This window comes from Schistocerca gregaria, chromosome 3 (assembly GCF_023897955.1).
Source record: "Schistocerca gregaria isolate iqSchGreg1 chromosome 3, iqSchGreg1.2, whole genome shotgun sequence".
In the NCBI taxonomy this organism is placed as follows: domain Eukaryota; kingdom Metazoa; phylum Arthropoda; class Insecta; order Orthoptera; family Acrididae; genus Schistocerca; species Schistocerca gregaria.
Genome location: NC_064922.1, coordinates 196,103,232 through 196,122,897, shown reverse-complemented (window position 1 = coordinate 196,122,897; position 19,666 = coordinate 196,103,232). Strand labels below are relative to the sequence as shown.

The following is a 19,666-nucleotide window of genomic DNA, read 5'->3' as shown; positions in this document are numbered from 1 at the left end:
AGAGTTTCAGGCCAGGGGTAATTGCAATAGGAGAGGCAATTCCCACCTTTGTAGCTCAGAGAAACTTGTGCTGGAAAGGAGTATCCAAATGGCTCACATAGTGAAGTAGTTGTTAAAAGTCATTTGTGTTGTGGTGCACACATGTTCAGCAACTGTTTGTATTTTGCAGTTTCCCACAGGTTGTCAATGGCCATTCATGTGAGCAGACAGTTGGTTACTTGTCATACCCACAGAGAATAATGCGCTGTAATTGTACCATCACTGATATAAAACATGACTATCACATGTGGCCATGACTTTTACTGCATAGGACGCGCCTGTGAGTGGACTTTGGTAGCAGATGGTGTATGGAAAAGATTTTGCACCTCGAACAACCACAAGGGAATGACCCATGGGGTGCAGGATTGGGAATAAAATTGGAATAGAGTTTGACAATGATATTCTGTAGGTTTTGTGGGTGTCTGAACACTACTTTGTGGAATGTGGGTAGGATTTTGGGTAAGTTATGCTTCAGCTCAGGGCTCAGTGACAGGTAATCGAAGCACTGGTGGAGGATGTGGTTGAGCTTTTCAAGGCCAGGGTGATACTGGGTGAACAGAGGAGTGCTGGATGGTGACTGATTAATAGGTTTACTGGTGTTGGATCAGCAGATGGCACAGGAGATTTGTTTATGGGCGAGCTGGATGGAGAATTGTCCGTCACTAAAGGCTCTGGTAAGGTTATCAGTATAGTTCAACAACTCCTGCTTTCCACTATGGATGTGGCATTCATGGATGGTGAGGCTGTAAGGAAGAGACTTGCTGCCATGGAACAGGTGACAGCAGTCAAAGTTGAGGTACTGTACATAGTTGGTGCACTTGATATTGACAGACAAATTTATGGAACTATCAGTGAGGTCAAGGTCAACATCTAGTGGATTTAGGAGTAGGTGTTGAGGTTAGGGAGGGAAGAGCAAAAGTTGTCTTTGTCATGAGCCCAGATCATGAAAATGAAATCAATGAACCTGAACCAGACAAGGGATTATAAGTGTTGACTAGATAGGAAGGATTCCTCCAGATAAGTCGCAAAGGATGGTGCCATGTGACTACCTATGGCAGTACCATGGATTTGTTTGCAGATTTGGTCTTAAAAAACAAAATAATTGTGGGTCAGGATGTGGTTGGCTAGGAGGATTTGGAAGGAGGTGGTGGGTTTGGCATTAGGAGAATGTTGGGAAAGGTAGTGTTCAATGGCCACAAGGCCATGGACATGAAGGCTGTTGATTTACAAGAATGTCACATCCACAGTGACCAGCAAGACATCCGGTGGTAATGGGACAGGAACTGTGGTGAGGTGGTTAAGGAAGAGAGCAGTCTCTTGAATGCAGTATAGAATACTGCTGACAATAATTTGGCAGTGTTGGTCATCAAAGCCAGAGGTTCATTCCGTGTGTGGCAGGATTGTATCCAGCCACAATGGAACAAACATTAGGGTGACTTGGCGGGTGGGTCTGTGGAGTTTGGAGAGTAGGTAAAAGGTAGGAGTGTGAGGGGTTGTGGGTGTGAGGAGGGATATGGAATCACATGTCAGATTTTGGGGTGGACATAAGGCCTTGAGGAGCTGCTTGAGGTCATTTTGGGAATCATGGTTGTAAGGTGAGTATGCAGAAGTATTAGAAAGTTGGTGGAGACCCTCCACCACATAGTCAGTATGATTCACAACCACTGTAGTGAAGCCTTTGCCTCCAGGAATGATGTTGGGATCTGGACTGTTTTTCAGGTTGTTGATAGCAGTGTGTTCCATAGCAGTGATGTTGCACTCATTGGGAAGTGGTTTATGAAATGAAAGTGAGGCCAAGTTAGAAGAGAGGAATTTCTGAAAAGTTGCCAAGGGATGTCTGGGTGTAAGGTTACGAGAATTAGATTTGGAGGGAAGTCAAAACTGTTTTAAACAAGGTTCTGTGTGGGGTTTTGGTTGGCTGTTGCTAGTAGCATGCATGGTGAAGAAATGTTTCACTGGAAAGAATAAGTAAAGGAAAGACAGTGCTTTACAAGTACAGAATGGTTGAAATGAGGTTTGGTGCTAAGGGGGGAGGGGGGAATTAAGATAGTAGTGAAAATTTTGCGGAGGTTAGAGCTTTGGTTGAAAGATTGACAGCAGTTTTATAGGATGGGTGTTCAAGAGTATTGTGTTTTATGGAGGGTGGGGAAAGTTTTTGAAGATTTGGAAGGCAGAGTAAGTCAGCAAGTCATTGTATGAGAGCTATGAGGGGTAGACATGAGTGTTCGATCAGAGGGGTAAGCTTTTCTTTGGCTGTAGATAGTCCTATGTGGGCATATGACAGGAGTATCTGGGATAGCTTCCTCAGGTGGTGCTGGGAATGCTGTTCCAACTGTTGAAGTGCAAGAGTTTCTATTGCAGTGATGGTATTAAGGAAGATGGAGTTACAGCATAAATAATTCATCACAAGGAGTAAAAGCTGTCAAGCATAGTAGGAGTTTGTATTGTATGGTTATGAAGTGCCATACTCATGAGCGTAAGAGACTGATGGAAATAAAAAAAGGTGAAGATTCTTGCAGCAGGATGTGTGACAGCTTGAGATGCCAATTTTTATGGTAAACCCATTAGGTGGCATACAATGTGCCAGATGGAATTTTAGAAAGAGGCTGTGTGTGTTATTTGAGTTTTGCAAGAGCAAATGAGAGTTTTTGGAGTTGGCAAAGGTAGACTGAGCAGAGATTCTTGGCTTGATGGTCCAGGGACGAAATGACCACAGATTTTTTTTTTTTTTTTTTTTTTTTTTTTTTTTTTTTTTTTTTTTTTTTTTTTAGGGATCCGAAATAAGAAAGTGTTAATCTATGGTCAAAGTGTACAGTGGTATCTAGGAATTTCAGAAAATGTTTTAAAGAAGCAGGAAATAGTGGACACACCCATAAATAAATAAATTCAATCTCAAATTGATGTGCACAACAGTAAGAAACACACATGACCATAAATAAACATATGCAGTTGTATAATGAGATCATAAATACACATTCATCTTCAGTTAAGAGTGTACTCAGGCAGTATGAGTTGGTAGAGGAGAATACATTAAAAATTGCACTGGAATTAAATGTTCAAAAAGGGATTGCTGACATGAAAATTGGGAGTTGTAATATGGCACTGTTTAGCGTGATGGGCCATTAAAACAGAAGGTGTTCTAACTGTGCAACATATGGTGGCTGTTATTTGTTTTGAAATTAGGTACTGCAGAGGAGAATGAGTATGAAAAATATTAATGAATAAAAAATAGACAGTGAGTTGTAAGTAAGTAGAGAGTGACAGTAACATAGGTAAAAGAGGATGGGAATGCTGCAATTACTGTAGTGAATGGCTACTGCCAAACTGTGGCAACCATCCAGCTGCCAAATATGGTGCACATCACAATACAGATGACTTCATCAGCTAATACTCTTCCCAGGTATGCAGCCAGATAATGTAGTCATCTTGACACACTATATCAGTGGATCAACTGGCGATCATCTTCAGGTAAGTATGCTGATGCACAATATACCTGAACTGGGTTTCCAACAGAATTGGTAGCTCCTTTATTCACTGTGATTGGCCCATCACACATGCAGTAATAGCAGCACTGCTACCTTCAAGTGCAAGTGAACTAGTAGCGCACAAGTGGAAGAAATAAGCAAAAGTATTTATTGCTAGCAGAACACTAACTAAAAGAATCTTCCTGTCACACTGAAGACCATAGTTCTTTATCAAATTTCAATAGATTATTTTAAAACATATTTCCAGTAGTGGGTAGCAGGAGTGATCATTTGCATCTCATTATACCATATCTTATGTCCCGCATTAAGACAGTGTTCTGCCACCTCAGATTTCTCTGGCTGGAAAAATGGTTGTGATAATGGTGTTCTACACATCAGGCATGACTAGTAAGTATATTTTGGAAAATATAAACCATCCCACAGTGACAAGGAATTTTGTATAATCCATGTTTCCTTAGTCCTAAAACATCCTTTACTGATACAAGAAGGGATCTAATCTTAGCTGGTGGCATAAATACATTTTTGATGTCACATCTTCTTAAAATTCTAGAATTTTTTGAGAATATACTCCCAACAAAAGGTAAAAATACAACAGATTTACAAGTATTGTCTGATAGTTTCCCTGGTGGTCAAAACTGCAGAGCATGAGATATTTGCTGGTCGGTATAACCAAAATGGTTCAAATGGCTCTGAGCACTATGGGACTTAACATCTGAGGTCATCAGTCCCCTATAACTTAGAACTACTTAATCCTAACTAACCTAAGGACATCACACACATCCATGCCCGAGGCAGGATTCGAACCTGCGACTGTAACGGTCGCACGATTCCAGACTGAAGCACCTAGAACCGCTCGGCCACTCCGGCCGACTCAGTATAACCCTTCTGCTAAAAAACAACTTTAAAATGGTCCAGTTCCTGTATCAAATTTTCTGTGTCAGAAATGGCATAGGTTCTCTTCACCAACATCTGCAAGGTCCCCTGGCATTGATGTCATGGATGACAGCTGGTTGCATAAAGATAATGATCGGTATGCATATGTTTATCATATACAGTACACCACAAAGCCTCATCATCATTTCTGTGAACCAAAACATCAATAAAAGGAAGTTTCCCGTCTTTTTCAACTTCTATTGCATACTGGTCATTTCTTCATAATGTTGTGGTATGAAAAGGAATATAATTTTTGTTTTGCTGAACTACATGGACATAAATATAATGAGTATACATTGCAATTAAGTAGTAATAATAAGCCATAACATAAAAGAATTTTCAAAGAAAACAAAAATGATGATGTTTACATAGAACTTCTATGTTGCAGGAAGTATTATGACATCCCCATAATTTAAATATCACTTGTGCATTTGTTTAATAGAAATTAATTTGACATTTTGTAAATTTGTGGCATGACAACAAACATCATTAATAATAAGGAAACTGTACCATAAAATAATTTGTAATCAAAAAGCTGAATATATTTGCATCAGAGATCCAAGAACATATCTCATCTGTGTTGATGTACAGTAGAAATTAGTGTTGCATTTTGTGACTTAGTGACACAACAAAAATATGTTTAATATACAAACAAACAAGGCAACCCACAAATTTAGCAAATTTTCTTTTTTACATAATTATTTTTTAATTTGGTATCAAGGTAGGATGTAGTTGTATGACATTTCACTTCTTGTGTGCAATACTTGCTGAAATCCTTCCATGTGTTAGTACTGTCCCATCTTGTCCCAAGGCTCAGTGTGCAGCACATCAATTCCTTACTTCAAATACTTTTCCTACAGAACAAAATCAGGTATAACTACCACGTCAGATGATAGTACCAACAGAGAGATTTGGTTTTAATCCCATGACTTTTAAAAGCATCACAGAATGAATGATACATGATATTGGCTTTAAGAATATACTGCCAGCTTAAGACCTTAATGGAATGCAGTGACTGTGCTGCAGAGTAGTTCTAACATTTTTTTGTGAGCAACATAAATATCATGAACATATAAAATAAAACATATAACCCCGTATAACTTTGAAGTGTACTTACGGATGTAACAGAAGTTAATGAATGAACACATTCAGCTTATACTTCTTCATTATTCTGGCAATTTGTGAAGAAACACTTACCACATATGGGAGAAAAGCCGAATACTCTTTCTTCTTGCTCTTTCATAGGCTTTTCTGTCACCACAATGTTCATACCAAAAAGTAGATAAAATTGTAAAAGATATGTTAGGGGCAATTTGAGGAATCATTTGTTACCTAACATAATCACAAATAATATGTGAGTAGTACTGAATGGTTAAAATTTCAGTGTTCAAACTATATTCTCTCTTGTGTCAGTTATCACTGATTAACTGAAACTATGCCCTACCCCTTATTATATAACCAAACAGACAAAAAAATCTTTAATGTTGAGTGTTCTGTAGGTAGCATATACTTAATAAAAGTCTTATTGTTGGTATGTTTTAAGCTGTATTAATGATCACTTACTTCATTTACCATGTGACTGTTGGGCATGTCCAATAATCACCTGTGAAGATATTCCATACCAAATTTCAGTTTGATAAATAAAATATAATCTTTAATGCACTTTAAGAAGTATAAACTACATGCATTTTAAGCAAAATATACTCCTGGAAATTGAAATAAGAACACCGTGAATTCATTGTCCCACGAAGGGGAAACTTTTTTGACACATTCCTGGGGTCAGATACATCACATGATCACACTGACAGAACCACAGGCACATAGACACAGGCAACAGAGCATGCACAATGTCGGCACTAGTACAGTGTATATCCACCTTTCGCAGCAATGCAGGCTGCTATTCTCCCATGGAGACGATCATAGAGATGCTGGATGTAGTCCTGTGGAACGGCTTGCCATGCCATTTCCACCTGGCGCCTCAGTTGGACCAGCGTTCGTGCTGGATGTGCAGACCGCGTGAGACGACGCTTCATCCAGTCCCAAACATGCTCAATGGGGGACAGATCCGGAGATCTTGCTGGCCAGGGTAGTTGACTTACACCTTCTAGAGCACGTTGGGTGGCACGGGATACATGCGGACGTGCATTGTCCTGTTGGAACAGCAAGTTCCCTTGCTGGTCTAGGAATGGTAGAACGATGGGTTCGATGATGGTTTGGATGTACCGTGCACTATTCAGTGTCCCCTCGACGATCACCAGAGGTGTACGGCCAGTGTAGGAGATCGCTCCCCACACCATGATGCCAGGTGTTGGCCCTGTGTGCCTCGGTCGTATGCAGTCCTGATTGTGGCGCTCACCTGCACGGTGCCAAACATGCATACGACCATCATTGGCACCAAGGCAGAAGCGACTCTCATCACTGAAGACGACACGTCTCCATTCGTCCCTCCATTCATGCCTGTCGCGACACTACTGGAGGCGGGCTGCACAATGTTGGGGCGTGAGCAGAAGACGGCCTAACGGTGTATGGGACCGTACGGCACTGCGTAGGATCCTACGGTCTTGGCGTGCATCTGTGCGTCGCTGCGGTCCGGTCCCAGGTCAACGGGCACGTGCACCTTCCGCCGACCACTGGCGACAACATCGATGTACTGTGGAGACCTCACGCCCCACGTGTTGAGCAATTCGGCAGTACGTCCACCCGGCCTCCCGCATGCCCACTATACGCCCTCGCTCAAAGTCCGTCAACTGCACATACGGTTCACGTCCACGCTGTCGCGGCATGCTACCAGTGTTAAAGACTGCAATGGAGCTCCGTATGCCACGGCAAACTGGCTGACACTGACGGCGGCGGTGCACAAATGCTGCGCAGCTAGCGCCATTCGACGGCCAACACCGCGGTTCCTGGTGTGTCCGCTGTGCCGTGCGTGTGATCATTGCTTGTACAGCCCTCTCGCAGTGTCCAGAGCAAGTATGGTGGGTCTGACACACCGGTTCAATGTGTTCTTTTTTCCATTTCCAGGAGTGTAGATACATGCCAACCAGTGTGCTACAGAGAAAACATGCTAAATCTGTCACTGCTCCTGTTCTAAATTTTGGCAAGTTCTTCTGTAGGGTTTGATAAGCAATCAAGCAAATAAGATTTTAATTTGCTTCTAAGATAATTTTTAGTATTAATGTCACTAATGTAAACAAAGAAATGCACAAATAAATGAAAAATGGACTTGGCAGTTTGATTCACAATTTCCTTTTAGTTTGTGCAGTAATTTTTGTAAGTGTCTTTGGCGTTAGCTGTAGTAATAAGCAAGAAACATATCTGGTGTGCCAAGAATACATTCATGCTCCCAATTTGAAATTTGTTGTGTTCTGGTGTGTACAATGATTGTTTGATCGCAGGAATGGCTGTGCTACTTTGATGGTGAAGATAAGTCATCAAAAACATGTGACCAGTACCTCCCAGATGATGAGGTTGGTGCAAACATGTTTCTGAAGTAAGAAGTCAGCCACTTGTATATTGTAACACTACAAGAGCTTAGTATTCCTCTGGAGTAATTCTGTGGTAATATTTCATTTTCAGGATATACATTTGAAATATAGTTACTTAAATCGAAGACGCGGAAAAGATCAAACAGATGATACTAAAGAAAAATGTAAGTAGTCTCTGGTGTTTGTTTGGTACAGCTAATACCTCATGGGCTGTGTTTCTATATTTAAGTAGATTAAGATTAACATTTATGTGAGGAGGTATATTGATGTAATGATCACTAGCCCATTAATTCATGAATGTCAAGTTATGATATTGGGAATGGTTAAGATCTGGATGATCAGCAAAATATGAATAAATCATCAGACCACTGCAAGCTTTCCATCAAGTGGATTAACACAGTAAAGTCTCAATTAAAAGGAGCTGGATTCAAAATTGCATCCCCCATTGTAATTTAGATTTACTGCAAATTATCTAAATCACTTCATGTGAATATGAGGATCACTCCTAGCATGGATCATGACACTTTTGTTCACCACCCTCTTCAAATTACCATAAGATGAATTCCTTCCCTAACCATTTTAGTGTTTGTGTGTGTTGAAATAAATTTATTCGTCTTATGTATCTGTTTTCAGAATGTGATTTTAGCAGATATGGATTCATGATGACAAAACTGTTTGTAAGTTGAACCCTAAATAATGGTTTTATTTGGGAAGTATACTCTGGAAACAAAGCCTTTCAGAAATTTTGAGCACCATGTGAAGGAATATGAATTAAACTGTCTCATTAAATGAGGCAAATTTTTTAAGGAAATTAATGTTATTAGTGCTTCACTTCTTTTGTATAGAACTACATTTATAGTCACAGACTGTAACTGACAAATCCTCTTTTCATATGGATATAGAGTGGTTATTAATTTCATTGTAAATGAACAGTTATCATCTCTACTGGCTTGGGAAATATCCAAGAAAGATCTTTTTAGGAGCTACATATTACAGTCAAAATGAAATTATAGGAAGGAATATTCCTCCAGAAGTGAATGATAAAATATATCTCTACCACACAAGTTCCTGTCTCTTTAATATATTTCACTGAGATTGAAAGGGCTTTCATTGCTCATGACACATCTAAGTGATTATCATGGCCAAGCTGATATCTGAAGGCTGAAGCACCAACTGAAGACTGAAGCAAGCACCAGCTTACCAGAAAAAGTGTTATTTGAAAGTGGAATAAAAGGTGCTGGCTGCCAAAAATGTGTTATCATATACTAGCAGAGCACCCTACAAAAGTCAGAATATTTTCAGCAAGTGCTGTTTTGTTATTGAGCATTGCCTTCTTATTGGTGATTAAACTCTTCCCTATGAGTCTCTTACAATTATTTATCATTTCAAATTAAAGATCATCTCTTTATTAGATATTAAAATGGAAGTAGTTAATCACTACAAATAACTTCCTTACAGTTGCAGCACATTTTGTTTTGGGGGCTGGTGGCATTGACTCACAGTACTGTCTACAGTGTTGTGTATTTATTAGCAGTCTATTTTATTTGCCCCCATAAAAAATCCAACAACATAATTAGATTATCATCATCTTCTTCTTCTGGCAGGTTTTCACATAGTAGTTCTCCAGGCTGTCTGGTCTTCTGCCATCCTCTTCAGGTCTGTGTAATTTCTTCTTCCCTTTATGTCATTTATCATCTTGTATTTCCTTCTTCCTCTCAGTCTTCTCCCACAAACCATCCTTCAAAACCATCTGCTAGCAAGCACTCCCTTCTAAATGAATGTCACAAACAGTTCTTTTTCCTTTGTCTTACAACCTTCAGCAGACATCTCTCACCAACCCTTTCCAATACTCTTTCATTAGCCGCTCTTTCCATCCAGCTTATTCTCTCCATTCTCCTCCACATCCACATCTCAAATGCTTCTAACCTGATTTCATCCTCGACTCAGCATCCATGTTTCTGCCCCATATAGTGCGACACACCAGACAAAACATTTTCCAAGCCTTTTCCTTTGACCTTTACCTAATTTTACACACAAGAGTCTCCTCTTTCTGTTGACTGCCTCCTTCGCTATGGCAATTCGAGTTTTCACCTCCTGGTGACATCTCAAGTCTTCAGTTTTTGTGCTTCCCAGATTTTTAAATGCACCTACGTGGCTAATGGTAGATTGTCATATTTTAATACTGGACAGTCTTTGTCTTGTACTGATGACCAAACTCTTTGTTTTTGGTGTGTATTTGCATCCCATATTCCACACAAGCTTCATTCAGATCTTTCAGCATGTTATTCACTGTCTGATCACTTTCTGCCACTAATACCATGTCATCAGCAAATCTTATACTTATGTTCTCTTTCCACCAATACATATTCCTCTTTTCCCATCTAAGCCTTTTGCAATAACGTCTTCAAGGTAAGCGTTAAGCAACAGTGAGGAAAGGCAACAACCTTGCCTAACACCTTGTCCAATGCTGCTTCCTTCTGACATTTCATTTCCATTCCTTATCCTTACTTTCTGTTGTAAATATAGATTCATCTATCTTTCCAGTCTACTGTTTTCCTCTTCATCAAAATATCCATCAGCTTGGTCCACTGAACTCTGTCAAAAGCCTTTTCTAAATCTATAAAAACAGCAAAGATTTCTCAAACTTTTTCCATATATCTTTCCCTTACAGTTCTTAACATGCCAATAGCATCTCTTATTCCTTTTCCTCTTCTAAATCTGAACTACTCCTCTCCAATCCCTCTATGCATCTTGCTATCTAGCTTCTATTCAACTCTCTCAGCAAGACTTAAGCTCCATGAGAAATTAGACTGATGGTACTACACTCGTCACATTTTTTAGCGTTTCTCTTTTTCTCTACTCGTATAACTGCTGAAAGGAAGTTTTCAGGCCATTCCTCTTTATCACACATCTCATTACGGAGGTAGACTATTTCTTTTCTTGCCTTGTTTCCCACACTCTTCAACAGTTCTGCTGGCAAATCATCAATTCCACGTGCATTCCTATTCTTCTTCTGCTTCCAAGATGGTGAATCCCTTTCCATCTTCCGGCACATATTGCTCCTCTCCAGTGTTAATTTCGCTTTGTATTTCATCCCCCTTATACAGACATTCAATGTATTCTTGGCATCTGCTCAAAACCTCCTGTGGCTCTTCTGCTAGAGTACCATATGCTCTTTCTATTTCCATGTTATTCCTCTTTCTTTTACCTTCAGAAACTATCTCACTAGCCAATCTATCCATCATTTCATACTTTCCCTCTTTCTCCATTTTCTCTATTTCATCACGTTTCTGTTTCATCCATTTTTCCATTGCTTCTTCAGTTTCCCTTCTTAATTCGTTATTCAGTTTCCTGTACCTCTTTCTGCCTTCTTCAGTTTCTACATTTTTCCACTTTATTTTCTATTCCATTTTTTTCTGTTATCCATTCTTTCCAGGTGCTTTTTGATTAATTCCTAGTACTTGTTTGGCAGAGTCCATGAGTCCCTCCCTCATTTTTATCCATTTGTCATTAACACTTTCATCAACACTACCTCTTTTCCATTTTTCCATAAATCTGTTTTCCAAATCTGATGCCTTTTCTACCTCTTTGAGTCTTTCTATGTTTAGTCTTTCTTTTGCTTTACCTCTCCAGACTTTTTCAACCTCACTTGTATTTCTCTCACTTCTAGGTTGTGGTCTGCATTTATATCCGCTCCTGGGTAAGATTTGGCATTCTTCAAACAGTTCCTAAACCTCTTTTGTATCATGATGTTGTCCAGTATTCAAATTTGATATCCATGTGTACAAATAATGTGTTACCAACTGCTAATGAATTTCCTTTACAAAACCTAATTAGTCATTCACCTCTCTCATTTCTTATTCCTAATCCAAATTTTCTTACTGTATCTTCAGCTCTTCCTTCCCCCACCACTGCATTCCAGTCCCCCATGATAATAATGTAGGCAGTTCTGTTTTCTTTCTCGATGAGTTCTTGTATTTTCTCATAATATTCTTCCACTTCCTCATCTCTATGCTGGCTGGTTGACATATATACGTGTATTAACACCAAATCTTTTGTACTACCCTTAAGTCTCATGCATTGACAACATTATAACTAACATGTCCCACTTTACATGCAGTGCATCAGTTCTGAAGCTTGCCATTTCTGACCACCATGCAGTACAGGTATTGACAGAAGCTGAAAATCTTCATGTCAATAGAAAAGAGAAACAATATGTGACAAAAAGAATGACCAATGATGACAATGTTAAAGATTTCAACAGTTTGCTAAAAAGCTTACAATGGGGTGAAAAAAAACAGCATTACTTTCAGTGAATTTTCATCAGATTTTTATTATTGCTTCAATGTCTCATGTCCAGAAATGACCTTTACAGTAAATGACTGCAAAAAGATACAAAAAATAACTGGAAAAATCATGAAGTTAAAACAGCAAGAGAGAAACTTAGACTTTTCCAATATGCAGTGATAAGTAATAAGAATAATAATAGATTAAAGGTAGAATTTAAGAACTATCAGGATTACTATAAAGATCTTCTGCTAGAAACTAAAAGTAAATATGTAGCCACAATGTTAAGAAACTCTACTAACACAGGTTTAGCTGATGGAAAGTAATAAATAGCTTTAGGGATTGTAAGGACAGATCAACAAGTGATTTTACTATAAACCATAAAGAGAATATCATGAAATGTCAATGCCAGATTGCAAAAGTTTTTAATGAGTACTTTTCTTCTGTTGGAAAATCTGCCAATGACGATTTTAAGAATCTTCAGCATAGATATAGGGGCATTCCAATCAAACAAAGCATATACTTGGCCCCAACCAATAACAAGGAAGTCAAAAACATAGTAATGTCATTAAAAAATACAAAATCAGCAGGCTATGATGGATTGTCTATCTGTACACTGAAAAGATGCATAGACAACATATCTGATGCCATGACCACAACAGTAAATGATGTAATTGCATCAAGTTGTTTCCCAGATAGTCTAAAGATAGCACAAGTAACCCTGATTCACAAGAAAGGCGATAAATCTAAAATTGAAAACTACCGCCCCATCTCAATCTTACCTGCATTTTCGAAGGTAGTTGAGAAAGTTATTTATACTAGACTAATGACATTCCTGAGTCAACACAATTTAATATTTGAAAATCAGAATGGCTTTATGAAAAACAAGTCAACATCAGTAGCAGCAGCACAATTAATAGACAAAATAAAAATGGCCATAGAGAACAAGGAGTATGTAACTGGAGTGTTCCTTGATCTAGAAAAAGCTTTTGATTGTGTCAACATCAACTTGACAAGCTGTGGAACCTGGGTATCAGAGGAACTGGCTATGAGCTAATAAAATTGTATATGAGCAATAGAAAACAATTTGTATTGCTTAAAACAAACAGTGGGTCTTACAAATCTAAAATTACAGACATCAAATATGGATTGCCTCAAGGTTCTGTCTTGGGACTCCTTCTTTTCTTGATATATGTTAATGATATACAGTATTGTTCTCCTAACTGTACAAAAACATTGTATGCAGATGACACATAAATAGTGTGTAAACACAAAGACTATGAGAGTCTGGAGGTACAGTGCAACAGTGTAACTAATGAAATAGTAAAGTATTTTAATGAAAGCCATCTAAATGTAAGTGCTTCAAAGACTGTAATGATGGAATTTAAGACAAGGAAACAAATAGAATTTGACATGAAATTATCCATAGGAAATGCCATTGTAAAAAAAAGGAAAAATGGACCAAGTTCTTGGGAATTACAGTCCAGGACAGCCTCAAATGGGACATGCATATTGATTCCTTAGCATGTAAGCTCTCGAAGAATGTGTTTGCTATAAATATGATTAGCAAATATTGTAAGGACATGGGTGTATTAAAAACTGCTTATCATGCCCTACTCTCATCAAACTTAAACTATGCTGTAGAAATATGGGGTGCAACAACTCAAGCCAACCTAAGTATATTACTAATACTACAGAAAAAAGTTATCACCATCATTTGTGGTGCCAAACCTCGAGAATCATGTCGGAATCTGTTCCCAAAATTAGGTGTGCTTACCATTGTAGGGGCGTACATATTGAAACTTATATTGCTTGTGAAAACAATAAATCCAAATTTCAACTGTGACCTGCACCAATATGATACAAGGCAAAAGTTCAGATACCATGTAAATAGCCACAGAACAGCTTTATGTGAAAAAAATGCACTTCATGCTGGGCTGAAGCTAGCTAATGCCCTACCAAAAAGTCTCACAACCCTTCCTACTAACAAATTAAAAGATCAGCTAAAAAGAATTCTAATTGAAAACCCTTTTTATTCCCTAGATGAGTATTATATCTGTATGAAAAATGTTTCATAAGTATGTCAAGCTCATAGTTTTAAGTAAGCTACAACTAATATAATGTTGATAAAAAAATATTTGTAATATCATGATTGTATACTACCAGACGCAAAATCCATCAAAATGTAAAATTTATTAATACAAACAAATCTTTAGTTTGTAATTTATAAACTGATGTATTCAGAAGAATAATCTGTATGATGTCCTGAAACTGTATTATTTCTATGGACTGTATTTGATTATTCGATGTTGAATAAATATCATTAATATTATTATTATTAAGTCGTATCATCATCAGTCTTCCATCAATATATTGTACCTTCATTACTTTAATCTTCAACTTTTACCCTATCAATATGCCTACCCCGTTTCCACCACTCTTGGTTTCCCTGAGTAAAAGAGCTTATAATCTCCATTTTCTATCTTGCTATCCTCTCCTCATCTCATTTCATACAAACTGAGGGCATCTAACCTGTTCCTTCCCATCTCCTGTTTTTCATCCTCTAGCTTCCTGCTTGCAGTAGTGTTCTCACATTCCATGTTACAATCCTTAACTTTCCTTCCTTCACTGTCCCTTTCTTCCTTTTAAATATGTCTACTCTCAGTGTGTTCCCCTCCTGGAGATCCAAATGAGTGGAAGTTTTAACTCCAGAATCTTTCACATGGAGAGACATACCGTGTACTACTTGGGAATGTAATGTGGTAGTTCCACATTACTTTCCACATAGGTAGTAGGATGACCAGCCTAAAATCAGCCACTCACTATGAGTCAGACACTGCCTGTAGTTGCCCCTCTGGTGTACAGTCACTACTTGTACTCTTTTTGTGCCCAAAGAAAAAAAGTGCCTGTTCCACCAGCTTCACCATTCTGAAAGACTCTTTCTCTGCTGTCGCTGCCATTGAGGTCTTATACATACAACAGGAAATGACAGGAAAAGGACATGGTGAGGACAGGTTTGGGATAGGAAAGGGGGAGCAATAGGCCATTGTGGGACACACTTTGTCTGGCTCCTCCCCTTTGGCCTGTCCAGCTTGGGTGACCCTTCTGGTAGCTAAGCTACTTCCGGCACAGCACTCCGGATACAGAGAATGCAAACCTCCTCGCCCACTCGCCCACACGCACACAGTGCTATGTTAAGGCGGTGTCCCCTGAGGAAGAGTTACATTATGGGTACCAACAAATGTGAAGATCCAGATTGAAAATTCGAATCTACGTAGTTGATTCCTCTAACCCACCCCTAGACAGAATTTAAGGGTCTCACCTCCCTTATCAGCAGGTTTGAAGTACTCTCAAATGATTTTTCACAAAACCCAAAGAAATTCTGGTCATTTATAAAGGCTGTTAATGGCACAAATGTTAGTGTCCAGTTCTTAGTGAACATGGCAGGAATGAAGGTGAGGATAACAAAGAAAAACCTGAAATGCTCAACTATGGTTTCAAATGGTCCTTAATAAAGGAAAACTCAGGAGAATTGCCCTAATTTAATCCTCATATCATTGAAAAGATGAGAGGAATTAGTATTAGTATCAGTGATGCTGAGACACAGATGAAGTTGTTAAACTGAACAAAGTTCCAGGGCTTGATGGAATCAGTATCAGATTATGTATTAAATTTGCAGCTGAGATAGCCTCTTTTCTAACTATAGACTATCATAGATCCCTCAAACAAAAAAACTGTGGCCAGTAGTTGGAAAAAAGCACAGTGAACACCCATCTACAAGAAGAGTAGTAGAAATGATCCACAAAACCGCTGTCCGAGATCTTTGACATCAATTTGTTGCAGAATGTTAGAACATATTTTGAGTTCAAACATAATGAGATATCTTGAACAGAATGACCTTCTACATGCCGTCCAGCATGGAGTCTGAAAACATCGATCGTGTGAAACCAAACTCACATTTTTCTCACATGTCAGACTTAAAAGTTTTGGATCAATGTAGCTAGGTAGATGCAGTATTCCTTGGTTTCCAAAAAGCATTTGACTCAATAACACACCTATGATTATTGTCAAAAGTTCAGTCACATGGTATGCAAAGTGAAATTTGTGACTGGATTGAGGACTTTTTGGTAGGGAAGACACAGTATGTTATCTCAAATGGAAAATCACCATAAGATGCAGAAGTAACTTCAGGTATTCCCTAAGGGAAGTGCATCGGGGCTCTCACTTTTCATGTAGTATATTAATGATCTTGCAGACAATATTAAAAATAACCTCCAACATTTTACAGATGATGTAGTTATCTATTTTGAAGTACTGTCTGCAAGAAGCTGCATAAATATTTATTCAGATCTTGATAATATATCAGAGTTATCCAGTGACTGGCAACTTATTTTAAATGTTCAGAAATGTAAAATTGAGTATGCCATAAAACAAAAAAAACGTACTGTCCTATGACTATAATATCAATGAGTCACAGTTGTGATTGGCCAGCTGATAGAAATACCTTCTCGTGACACTTTGCAGGGATATGAAATTGAATGATTATATTGGCTCTGTTATGGGCAATGCAGGTAGTAGATTTCACGTTATGGGTAGAATGCTGTGGAAGTGCAATCAGTCTGCAAAGGAGATTGCTTACAATCACTTATGCGACCCATTCTAGAATATTGCTCAAGTGTGTGGGACCCTTACCAAGTAGGACTAACAGGGGATACAAACATATACAGAGAAGGGCAGCACGAATGTTCACAGGTTTCTTTGACCCATGGGAGAGTGTTACAATGCCACTGAAGAAACTGAACTGGCAGTCTCTTGAAAATGGACATAAACTACCCTAAAAAAGCCAACTAACAAAATTTCAAGAACCAGCTTTAAATGGCAAATGTAGGAATACACAGCAACTCACTACATATCACTGACTTAGAGATCATGAGGACAAGATTACAATAATTAAGCACACACTGAGGCATTCAAACAGTCACTCTTCCCCCCACACCATACATGAACGGAACAGAAAGAAACCCCAATAACTGGTACAATGCAACGTACCCTCTCATATGGCTTCACAGTAATTTGCAGACTATGGACGTAGATGTAGATGTAGACAAGGGAGAACTCTAAGTATCCTTATCAATAGGTTTGAAGTGCTGTCTCCAGCTGAAATTGAAACTGCCAGCTTGACTAACTTCACCTGTAAGAAAGCTTGCGATAACCTGTGTTAGGGGCAAGAAGATTCAAAAAGGGTAGGGTTCTATTAATCATTAGCAGTTCAAATATACAGTGCATAATTTTGCTTCTTAGGCAAATGGTAGGAAGTGAGACAAAAAGTCACCTTGTGGTCTCAGTGTGTATTTTTCGGGCCATTATTAAACATACTGGAGACGCTCTTCTGAGAGTCATTAGAGGACGGGGTACAAATATCTGCTGATTGTGGTGCAGGGCCTCAAAGCAATGGCTCTGAATGGCCAGAGTGGCCTAGTGGTTCTAGGCGCTACAAGTTTGAATCCTGCCTTGGGCATGGGTGTGTGTGATGTCCTTTGGTTAGTTAGGTTTAAGTAGTTCTAAGTTCTAGGGGACTGATGACCTCAGCAGTTAAGTCCCATAGTGCTCAGAGCCATTTGAACCATTTTGTGGTGCAGGTTGGAATGCCTATTGTCTGAGCTCTGATTTCAAAGGAAGAAAGGACGATTAGGGTTTAATGTCTCATTGACAGTGATGGCTCTGATGTTACATTTAGATCACTTCAGCAACTGGCAGAGAATATTGAATCTACCAGCCTTGGTCACAGAATTTCAGTGAATTTCACAATCTGCAGCATTGTCTCCAGAACTGATTATCCACCCCTGACTCTGGGTCATGCGAAAGGCTTCAACCAGGGACTTCAGAAGTTTTTACAAGCTAGGCTTTGATTCTCGTGACTTGTGACACAGGTTGGAGAACTATGGGTTTCTTTAAATGTGTCAGGGATGCATTACACATCAAAGGCTACTACCTAGATAGCTGATGGAGTGTGGGTTGCACATAAAGGCTGCTTAGATTAAATGATACTCTATCCAGTCCAGATAATGATAGCTGTAGATGAATTTGGAGTATCAGTGTAAGATGCACCTCATGGATTAGAGTATTAAAATACTTGTGATCAACTGCTGAAGAATTTACAACAAAGTCCAAGAGTTTAAATAACTCCTAAAAAGCAGTGGAGTTCATATAATATTAAGTACTGTAAGCGAGTGGAAATCTGGAAGTGACAACAGTGAGATTTTTCAATGTAAGTCTAAGTGTATGCTGAAAGGATAGACAAATGAGTATTTGTTACAGTAGGCAAAACACACAAATGCACAAAGAGAGAAATTGAGGCTGCAAATGAGATTGTTTGTGCAAGACTCCGCATAAAGTTTGGGAATGAAAGTTTAGTTGAGTCCTTTTACTGATCACAAGATTCAACTGCAGATGATATAAAACTTTGAAGAAAACTTCATCTTGACAGTATGTGCATTCCCCAATCATACTGTTGACTCTGGAGGAGCCTTTATTCATTCAAAATTTGATATGTTAATTACAGATTTGCAAGTATTGCATGTGACACAGCAGCCTGATATACAATCCTAAATTCTGTCTATGAAAATTACTTAGAAAAGATGGTCCAGAAGTCCACTCATCACAGAAATAAATGTAATAGCATCTAATAGGCCTGGCCTCTTTGATGATGTCCACTTTGGATCTGGAGTTGGTGACCAAGATGCAGGTGTAGTAACAATGATTATCAAACTACAAAAGGCAACTAACTCATGTAGAAAGAATTACATATTAAGTAACCCAGAGAAAGATGCAAAGGGTCATATGTTATTGAGGAGCTTTGAAACATTGCCACTGGTCAGGGGCCTGTAGAGAAATTGTTTCTAAAGTTTATAAGAATAGTTGACAAAGTAGCAGATAGAGTATGTAATGCACTGTATTATGCACCCTTCAAAGAATACCATATTGCATGGCAAGCACATGGGTGGCCCGGTGTAGCTGAAATTGAAGGCAAGTTGAGGAGATGAATATTAAATCAGGTGATGAATTTGGGACCTTTTGATGAGAAATAGACCAATACTATATCCATAATTTGCATATCTGTTTTATTTCAAAATACATAAAAATTCAACTCCTTATTAAAGCATCACAATAATTACAAAAAACCTTATAATAATGATTCCCTACATACAGAGAAACTGAAATCTGTAATTAGATTTTGGCTTCTATCATTTCAAGAGGAATTAATAATTTATTCATTATGGCCGTGGCTGTTAAAAAGATTCAATTTTAAACAGAATGTCCTGTCAGTCTTGAGGTGCATTGTGTTGTTGTGGTCTTCAGTCCTGAGACTGGTTTGATACAGCTCTCCATGCTACCCTATCCTGTGCAAGTTTCTTCATCTTCCAGTACCTACTGCAA

The 19,666-nt window shown here is 38.6% G+C and overlaps 1 protein-coding gene across 1 annotated transcript in view; it reads left to right on the top strand.

The window, feature by feature from the left end:
- LOC126354452 (uncharacterized) overlaps positions 1-19,666 on the top strand; it is a 205,587-nt gene that overhangs the window by 38,850 nt on the left and 147,071 nt on the right. The window contains exons 6-7 of the mRNA XM_050004146.1: positions 7,853-7,924; positions 8,034-8,106. Of these exons, the coding sequence (XP_049860103.1) occupies positions 7,853-7,924; positions 8,034-8,106 (145 nt within the window). The remainder of the gene's footprint in view (positions 1-7,852; positions 7,925-8,033; positions 8,107-19,666) is intronic.